Source organism: Tachysurus fulvidraco, chromosome 5, assembly GCF_022655615.1.
Source record: "Tachysurus fulvidraco isolate hzauxx_2018 chromosome 5, HZAU_PFXX_2.0, whole genome shotgun sequence".
NCBI classification, from domain to species: Eukaryota; Metazoa; Chordata; class Actinopteri; order Siluriformes; family Bagridae; genus Tachysurus; species Tachysurus fulvidraco.
Window position 1 is genome coordinate 1,163,684 of NC_062522.1, and position 10,000 is coordinate 1,173,683.

The 10,000-nt window shown below is 44.5% G+C and overlaps 2 protein-coding genes across 4 annotated transcripts in view; both read right to left on the reverse strand.

Moving 5' to 3' along the window:
• The window catches only part of LOC125141237 (disco-interacting protein 2 homolog B-A-like), a 24,880-nt gene extending 21,757 nt beyond the window's left edge, over nt 1-3,123 (reverse strand). Inside the window, exons 1-4 of the mRNA XM_047814060.1 lie at nt 2,992-3,123; nt 1,121-1,201; nt 895-1,022; nt 423-537 (exon numbers count right to left, since the gene is read on the reverse strand). Of these exons, the coding sequence (XP_047670016.1) occupies nt 423-537; nt 895-1,022; nt 1,121-1,201; nt 2,992-3,123 (456 nt within the window). The remainder of the gene's footprint in view (nt 1-422; nt 538-894; nt 1,023-1,120; nt 1,202-2,991) is intronic.
• A 1,963-nt stretch (nt 3,124-5,086) lies between these two features.
• The window catches only part of LOC113649497 (disco-interacting protein 2 homolog B-A-like), a 33,791-nt gene continuing 28,877 nt past the window's right edge, over nt 5,087-10,000 (reverse strand). Inside the window, exons 32-34 of one of the 3 annotated variants that reach the window (XM_047814000.1) lie at nt 7,396-7,505; nt 6,211-6,341; nt 5,087-5,325 (exon numbers count right to left, since the gene is read on the reverse strand). In XM_047814000.1, coding sequence (XP_047669956.1) covers nt 5,145-5,325; nt 6,211-6,341; nt 7,396-7,505 — 422 coding nt within the window. In that variant the 3' untranslated portion in view covers nt 5,087-5,144. The remainder of the gene's footprint in view (nt 5,326-6,210; nt 6,342-7,395; nt 7,506-10,000) is intronic. The other 2 variants (XM_047813999.1, XM_047813998.1) reach the window with 2 other exon arrangements.

Genomic DNA, 10,000 nt, shown 5'->3' on the forward strand with positions numbered 1-10,000 from the left:
CACAAAGTCAAAGTGTCCATCTTAATTATAACAATAATGTATGATTGCATGTGGTATCCTAGTGGTTAAGGTGCTGGGATACCAATCGGAAGCGAATTCCCACGTTCACCAGACTGCAACTGCTGGGCCCCGGAGCAAGGCCCTTAACCCTCAAATGCACAGTTGTATAAAAAACAATAAATAAAAAAATGTAAGTCGCTCTGGATAAAAGAGTCAGTTAAAGGTCTGATGAGTTTAGTAGTTTAGCTGCTGGGCTCTTGTGTCAGGCCCTTAAGCCTCGACCTCACTTATAAATGAGAAATGTCACTCTGGATCTGCCAAGTGCCGTTACTGTAAGTGAAGAAAGTATACACGTGGGCGAGGCCACAGTAAATGAGGAGGCAGAGACAAGTTTAATTACAGAAGCATGGGAGGAGCTTCACCTGCAGAACTCTGCTCATCCACTGAAAACTGTCCTCTTCACTGGCATCAGGTCTCTGTTCTGCTACGATCACGATCCTCTCATCATAGAACACGGTCACTGAGAATACTGCAATCCTGTAAACACACAGGGACATTTAAAAACATACAGACAAAAAACACTGTAGATAAAATTATTAGTTGTAACTGTGTGAGCTACAAACTCATTTTACTCTGTTGGCCACTGGGTGTCAGTATAAAGCACCCTGCCCCTGTACATGTCAGTATAAAGCACACACCTGCCCCTGTACATGTCAGTATAAGCACACACCTGCCCCTGTACATGTCAGTATAAAGCACACACCTGCCCCTGTACATGTCAGTATAAAGCACACACCTGCCCCTGTACATGTCAGTATAAAGCACACACCTGCCCCTGTACACGTCAGTATAAAGCACACACCTGCCCCTGTACACGTCAGTATAAGCACACACCTGCCCCTGTACACGGTCTTGACCGGCTCCACGGCGAGGGCTGTAGCCACGAGGTCGTCGGCATTGTGGCGACGTCCACTGACCATCAGCAAGCACTCCATCTTCCCGACTACGAATATCAGACTGCCCTGAAACACACGAGGAGAACCCGATCTCTGTTAAGACACTTTTACAAGCAGCACAGAACCATAAAGTAACAGAACTTTAAACATCAAGGCGTTTTTACCGGTCCAACAAATCCAAGCAGTCCTGAGCGCACGAACGGTATTTCTCCAATAGGAGCTCCATTCAGATTCACAGGGATCACCTGCAGGTTTCAGAGGAATATAATTTATTACATTTTGTGATGTGTGAGTGTGTGTGTGTGTGTGTGTGTGTGTGTGTGTGTGTGTGTGTGTGTGTGTGTGTGTGTGTGTGTGTGTATGTGTGTGTGTCTGTATGAGTGTTTGTGTGTGAGTGTGTGTACAAGTGTCTGTGTGTGTGTGTGTGTGTGTGTGTGTGTGTGTGTGTGTGTCTGTTTGTGTTTGTGTGTATGTGTGTGTGTCTGTATGAGTGTTTGTGTGTGAGTGTGTGTACAAGTGTCTGTGTGTGTGTGTGTGTGTGTGTGTGTGTGTGTGTGTGAGTATGAGTGTATGTGAGTATGAGCGTCTGTTTGTGTGTGTGTGTATGTGAGTGTGAGTGTGTGTGAGTATGAGTGTCTGTTTGTGTTTGTGTGTGTGTCTGTGAGTATGAGTGTTTGTGTGTGAGTGTGTGCATGAGTGTCTGTGTTTTTGTGTGTGTGTGTGTGTGTGTGTGTGTGTGTGTGTGTGTGTGTGTGTGTGTGTGAGTATGAGTGTGTGAGTGTGTGTGAGTATGAGTGTCTGTGTTTGTGTGTGTGTGTGAGTATGAGTGTTTGTGTGTGTGTGTGTGTGAGTATGAGTGTCTGTGTTTGTGTGTTTGTGTGTGTGTGTGTGTGAGTATGAGTGTTTGTGTGTGTGAGTATGAGTGTCTGTTTGTGTTTGTGTGTGTGTCTGTGAGTATGAGTGTTTGTGTGTGTGAGTGTGTGCATGAGTGTCTGTTTTTGTGTGTGTGTGTGTGTGTGTGTGTGTGTGTGTGTGAGTATGAGTGTGTGAGTGTGTGTGAGTATGAGTGTGTGTGTGTGTGTGTGTGTGCGCGCATGTGTGTGTGTGAGTATGAGTGTTTGTGTGTGAGTGTGTGTGAGTATGAGTGTCTTTTTGTGTTTGTGTGTGTGTGCGAGTATGAGTGTTTGCGTGTGTGTGTGTGTGTGTGTGTGTGTGTGTGTGTGAGTGTGTGTGTGTGTGTGTGAGTGTGTGTGAGTATGAGTGTCTGTTTGTGTTTGTGTGTGTGTGTGTCTGTGAGTATGAGTGTTTGTGTGTGAGTGTGTGCATGAGTGTGTGTGTTTTTGTGTGTGTGTGTGTGTGTGTGTGTGTGTGTGTGTCTGTGAGTATGAGTGTTTGTGTGTGAGTGTGTGCATGAGTGTGTGTGTTTTTGTGTGTGTGTGTGTGTGTGTGAGAGTATGAGTGTGTATGAGTATGAGTGTCTGTGTTTGTGTGTGAGTATGAGTGTTTGTGTGAGTGTGTGTGAGTATGAGTGTCTGTTTGTGTTTGTGTGTGTGTGTGTGTGTGCGCATGTGTGTGTGTGAGTATGAGTGTTTGTGTGTGTGAGAGTGTGTGCGAGTATGAGTGTCTTTTTGTGTTTGTGTGTGTGTGCGAGTATGAGTGTTTGCGTGTGTGTGTGTGTGTGAGAGTATGAGTGTTTGTGTGCGCGTGTGTGAGTATGAGTGTTTGTGTGTGCGTGTGTGAGTGTGTGTGTGTGTTTGTGTGTGTGTATGAGTGTTTGTGTGAATGTTTATGTATGCGAGTGAGTATGTGTGTTTGTGTTTGTGAGTGTGTAAGAGTGTGTGTTTGTGTGTGTGTGTGTGTGTATAACCAGACCTCAAATGTGTTCTTGGTGACTCTTATCAGGCTGTAGTACAGTGTGTGTGAGTATGAGTGTTTGTGTGCACGAGTGTGTGTGAGTTTGTGTGCAAGTGTGTGTGTGACTATGAGTGTTTGTGTGTGCGTGTGTGTGTGTGTGAGTGTGTGTGTATAACCAGACCTCGAATGTGTTCTTGGTGACTCCCATCAGGCCGTAGTACAGGGTTCCTCCAGCACGAGAGTTTACCACAATCTCTCCAATCTCGTCCGTCTTACAGAGCATCGGCGGCCCATCTGGCTTCACGATGCACATTGAGCTCAGTAGAGTTCTGTTATTAAGGAGTCTGATGGCTTGTGGTAAGTCTGGTCTGTTATTCGTCTATAAAGCTCTCAATAATTTAGCTCCCAGATATTTATCTGAGTTGATTATGATGTAGCCCTGAGCACTGAGATCCCAAAATGGTGCCATGGTAGAGGGAAGAGAGACTCCAATGATCTTCTCAGCTGTCTGCTGGGGGGAGGGAGATGGGCCTTTATCAGCCTTCATAAGAAGTAGAGATGCTGCTGGGCTTTCTTGGTGATGGAGCTGGTGTTGCGTGTCCAGGTGAAGTTCTCCGCTAGGAACAACAGCACTGCTCAGGGAAATGTGGAAGATGTCAGTAAAGACATCCGCTAGCTGGTCTGCACATTCCCTGAGCACCTGCCAGGAACGTTGTCTGGTCCTGCAGCCTTGTGTGGGTTAACTCTGTATCTCCTCACGTCGGCCGCTGATAGACAGAGTACCTGGTCACGGATGGGGAGGGGGGGGGGTGTCTTCCTTGCCGCTACGTTGTTCTGCACCTCAAACCAAGCGTAGAAGTGTTCAGCACATCTGGGAGGGAGGCATCACAATCACAGGCAGGTGAAGTCCTGTAGTTAGTGATCACCTGTATGTCCTGCCTGTCTCTGCTGTCCTGGAAGGGGCGTGGCTTGTGTGGGGGCGTGGCTTGTCTGGGTGTGTGAGCGCTTTGAATTTAATTCAATTTAATTTAATTGTTTAGAGCTTTTAACAATTCCCATTGACTCAAAGCAGCTTTACAGAAGAGTAGAAACAGAAGAGAGAGAATATATATATATGAAGAAGAAAAGAAAAGGATACAAATAAATAAATGCATATGAATGAATAAATAAATATATACAATTAAAGTTTAAAATTTATTTTAAAAATATTAACTTAAAATATAAAATACTATATATATCTTTCACTAATGAGCAAGCTGGAGGTGATGGTGGTGAGGAAAAACTCCCTGAGATGATGTGAGGAACCTTGAGAGGAACCAGACTCAGAAGTGAACCTCATCCTCATCTGGGTGACACTCTACAGTAAATAGTGTAAATGTAAATAATGTCCTTTCTACGACAGTTTATAACAGTGCAGCCGAGAGCTCCTGAGGAACTAATGGTAACCTCTGTGTCCTGTCTGTCATGTCTTCTTCTGTACCAATGTTGTGTCAGTCAGCTGTATGTTCTGGTCGTTATCAGTAATCAGGTCTGAGCTGAACTCAGAGTTTATGACGGTCTACGGTATCAGGTGACGCTGAGGACTGGAGGTCTGGTCTCTCTGCAGCAAGTGGAGGTTGTAAAGCCTTTCCAACACATCATCGTGCAGGTTGGTTGTTGTATGATTTCTGTATTGTATGAACTTCTGGCGGTTGTCTACATGAACACCGCTGTCTCTGGTGTCCATGTACAAGCAACAGTCTTGCTAAAAACTGTAAAATGCACCATATTGTATCCAGAGTGGCCGCTGAGTGCTACTGTCATGCCGTCATCTTGGATTGTGTATTGTGTGTGTAGTGTATGTATTGTGTGTGTATATTGTGTGTAGTGTGTGTGTATTGCCGTGTGTGTATTGTCATGTGTGTATTGTCATGTGTGTATCGTGTGTGTGTATTGTGTGTATTGTCATGTGTGTATTGTCATGTGTGTATTGTGTGTGTGTATCATGTGAGTGTATTGTGTGTGTATTGTCATGTGTGTCTATTGTCATGTGTATCGTGCGAGTGAATTGTGTGTATTGTCATGTGTGTGTCGTGTGTGTATTGTCGTGTGTGTGTCGTGTGTGTATTGTCGTGTGTGTGTCGTGTGTGTATTGTCATGTGTGTGTCGTGTGTGTATTGTCATGTGTGTGTCGTGTGTGTATTGTCATGTGTGTGTCGTGTGTGTATTGTCATGTGTGTGTCGTGTGTGTATTGTCATGTGTGTGTCGTGTGTGTATTGTCATGTGTGTGTCGTGTGTGTATTGTCATGTGTGTGTCGTGTGTGTATTGTCATGTGTGTGTCGTGTGTGTATTGTCATGTGTGTACCCTCAGCATGTCAGTTTGTCCCCCGAGGCCTTTCGTACACAGCTCCATGACAGAGTAGGAGCAGAAGGTGTCTCTGATGCGATACTGACTCAGTGTGCTCAACCACAGAGACAACGAACTCTCCAACTCCAGAGGAGGAATCAGGATGGACTGATGACCTGAGTAGACACTACACACACACACACACACACACACACACACACACACACACACACACACGTTCCTATTTCTTCTCCCAACAAAACAATCAGTGCTTTGTTGTACACTGAGCATCAGATGAGCTCTTGTACTGTAAATGTCTATTTTTATCACTAAAATCTTTTTATTAATTATTAACCAGCAATTTAGTTACTTTGGTGTCAAAATGACATTAAATTCCACCCTCATAAAAGATAACAAACATGATCTTAATTTTTATTTAATGATGAAGCAAACTGAACTAGACAAAAAAATACTGTAGGAAAACACACAACATTACACAGCAGCATCAAACCCCTCAAACTGGAGCCCTGTGTTTGAGAGAGTAACATAACACAAGTGCTGGGGATATATAAATAATTAATACATTAGTGGGGACAGATTAAATTCCTGTATTGTACTGTATGATCATGAAAATGCCACAGGGCTTTTATGGTGTGATTCATATAAGTGACCGTTAGAGGGAGATGTTTCAACAACAATAAAAATCTGTGCACATTTATCTTACAGGGGAAATGAGGAAATTTGGGGTTTAAAAAAATATGAAAAACGCTTTAAAGAATGGCAAATATGTTAAAAAGAGAGACAAAAAGGGTCGAAGAAGGAAAAAAGGATATGCAAAAAAGTAAAAAAAGTAAAAATTAAAAAAACAATTATAAAGTGTGAAGTGTGTAAAAAAAGTGAAGTGTGTGTAATACGTGTAATGATCATCAGTCGATGTTTACAGCAGGCTATGAGTTTGTGATGCTTGTAGAACTGATTAGTGTTCAAGAACATGGAGAACAAGTAGGAGTGTGTGTGTGTGTGTGTGTGTGTGTGTGTGTGTGTGTGTGTGTGTGTGTGTGTGCATCGTCACCTGGCAAGACACCAGAGCACGAAGCCGAGTCCGCAGTACGGGTCGAGGCAGATGGCGAGTTGGCGAGAGGAATACAGCTCACACTGCAGCTTTATAGAGCGGCACAGAGCAGAGACCGCCGAGTGAGAGATCTGAAAATCAATCAGACATTCAGATCAACACAACAATCAGACATTCAGATCAACACAACAATCAGACATTCAGATCAACACAACAATCAGACATTCAGATCAACACAACAATCAGACATTCAGATCAACACACAACAATCAGACATTCAGATCAACACACAACAATCAGACATTCAGATCAACACACAACAATCAGACATTCAGATCAACACACAACAATCAGACATTCAGATCAACACACAACAATCAGACATTCAGATCAACACAACAATCAGACATTCAGATCAACACACAACAATCAGACATTCAGATCAACACAACAATCAGACATTCAGATCAACACAACAATCAGACATTCAGATCAACACAACAATCAGACATTCAGATCAACACACAACAATCAGACATTCAGATCAACACACAACAATCAGACATTCAGATCAACACAACAATCAGACATTCAGATCAACACACAACAATCAGACATTCAGATCAACACACAACAATCAGACATTCAGATCAACAACAATCAGACATTCAGATCAACACAACAATCAGACATTCAGATCAACACAACAATCAGACATTCAGATCAACACAACAATCAGACATTCAAATCAACACAACAATCAGACATTCAGATCAACAACAATCAGACATTCAGATCAACACAACAATCAGACATTCAGATCAACACAACAATCAGACATTCAGATCAACACAACAATCAGACATTCAGATCAACAACAATCAGACATTCAGATCAACACAACAATCAGACATTCAGATCAACACAACAATCAGACATTCAGATCAACACAACAATCAGACATTCAGATCAACACAACAATCAGACATTCAGATCAACACACAACAATCAGACATTCAGATCAACACACAACAATCAGACATTCAGATCGTCATGGATTCTAATTTGCATATTAATGCATAATGCGGTATTTTAACGTTTCAGTCGTTTCTGTTCTGTTTATAAGTCAGTTTATTAACCCACACTGATGATGTGTTGCGGTTTGTAAAACGTTGATGTTCTCACCTTCACTCCTGTGAGCATGCCCGTGGTGGACACGCTGAAGTCCAGGTAAGCAATCACGTCAGCAGACGGAGGTTTGTAGATGTTTGGAGGACGTTTACGAGGAAGATCGTCTGAGAGACAGAAGCAGAGTGTAAGAAAAACCAGGATTAATTCTACACATATTCTATACATGGGGGTGGACAGGGGGACAGGGGAATGGGGGGTGAACATGAGGATGGGAGAGGATAGGGGAACAGTGGGGAGGACAGGGGGACAGGGGGATGGGGAGGACAGGGGTATGGGGTGTGAACAGGGGAATGGGTGGACAGGGGAATGGAGGTTGGACATGAGGATGGGAGAGGATAGGGGAACAGGGGTGGACAGGGGAAACAGGAAGGACATGGGGACAGGGGAAAGGGGGGACAGGGGGATGGGAGTGGACAGGGGAATGGAGGGTGGACATGAGGATGGGAGAGGATAGGGGAACAAGGGGGGTGGACAGGGGGACAGGGATGGACAGGGGGATGGGGAGGACAGGGGGATGGGGGGTGGACAGGGGGATGACAGTAGAACGGGGGGGGGGGGGGGTAGGACAATTGTTGTGAGTTTCGTGCCGATTGCATGTGTTTGCTTGGCTGAGTATTTTAATTCAGTTTTGAATTCTCTCTGTTTATACATTAACACACAGGTTGAACACATCTGCAATAGCAACAGCATTTTATGAGTAAAATACTCGGTCGAAATACCTTTTGATATCGCTAACATTTTATTTGTTTTCCTGACTGTCCGGTTCTAGCTGGTTAACCCGCTAACATCACGAGCCTGCTAGCCCGGTTACCTCTACTGTAGTTCTCTACACCTTCTCACACCAAATATCTCTGTTGTACTCGCCCTATAACACCATGTCGCTTGTGTCTGCCTTTGAGTGCAGGTGAGGACACGTTCGAGCTGTACACATGTGGGACTGGAGCTGGAGGCCGTGGAGAAGCAGATCCGTGACTTACAGGTGAAGCAAACCCAGCTGCGGGAGCGGAAAGAAACGCTGGAAGCTTTCCGGTCAGTCGTTCACCTGTCTTAGGTAAATTCCCAGCATGAAATTACTACTCCACCTCTACTCCGTGTGTTTCTCTGTCCAGGCCCAGCGCACCCAGGAAGCAGCCTGCCCAGGTGTTGTTTAGGTGTTGAACCACGGACCCTGGGTGCAGCAGCAGAAGACGCGAGACGCCACGGTCGAGGACCTCTCCCCCTCCATCACCACCGTTCTTCAAGATCCCCACCCGGAACTACTTCTTCTTTGCGAGACGGAACGCGCCGCTGTGAACATCGGAGACTCCATCGTCTGCCACGTCTGTCCTACTGTGGCTAAAGGTAAGGCTCGCACTCGCTGCTTACCTGGTGCTCGTGTTCTTGATGTCACTGTACAGGTACCTGGGATTGTGAGCAGGAACGCAATGACGCTCAAGAAGGAACTCAGGCACAAATGACACCAGCCTGAGGCAGTCGGAGATCCTGCAGAGGTACTTCAACACCCTGGTGGAGACGGTTCGCAGCACATCACCCACGGCAAGGAATTGAAAGGTTCAGTAGACATTTTGCTGTCACGCTCAGAATCTACTCTTTATTGATAACTGGAATGTTTTCTGGGCTATTCCGTGCTGATGGGCTGCATCCCAGCAGAGTTGGAGCGGAGATCCTCCCGGACCACATCCCAAGGGCGCTGCACTCCTTCTGTGTTGCCACTATCTTTAGTGATTTCCTTACTGTTACCCAGAGAACACAGTATAGATTCAATTCTTTGAAGTGCTTGTTCTTAATGTTACACACTCACACATCCATGATGTCTATTGCTATAGCGACCGTGTACAGACCCCCAGACCCCCAGGGCCCTACACAGTTTTTCTTAGAGAATTCACAGATTTTCTCTCAGACCTATTGGTTAACTTTGACAAAGCATTAATTGTAGGAGACTTTAACATTCATGTTGACGACACAAACGACGCTTTAGGACTCACATTGATGGACTTACTAAACTCACTTGGGCTCAAACAAAACATCACTAGTGCAACTCATCGACGTAACCACACACTAGATTTAATAATATCACACAGAATAGAAGTCACTGATATAGATATCATACCTCAAAGTGATGACATCACAGACCATTACCTCATAATGTACACACTACCTATAGAACAGACTAACTGTGTCTCACCACGTTATCGACTCGGTAGAACCATTATCCCGACCACCAAAGACAGATTCACAAATAACCTGCCTGATCTGTCTGGACTTCTTACTGTACCCTTAAACTCAAACGACCTAGATGTAATGACTAACAGCATAGACGCTATATTCACTAGCACATTAGACACTGTTGCCCCAGTCAGATTACAGAAGGTTAGAGATAAAACACTATAATAGTCATACTCACACCCTCAAGAGGGAGACCCGTAACCTCGAACGGAAATGGATGAAAACTAGAGACATCTACAGATCTACCAGCTCCAGTTAGACTCTGATACTAAAGAGGAGATGTGAACTCCATGTGGTCTTTTACATCACTACAACATTTATCAGACTGTATATATATATAATCACACCCCCAGTGTCACCCAGATGAGGATGA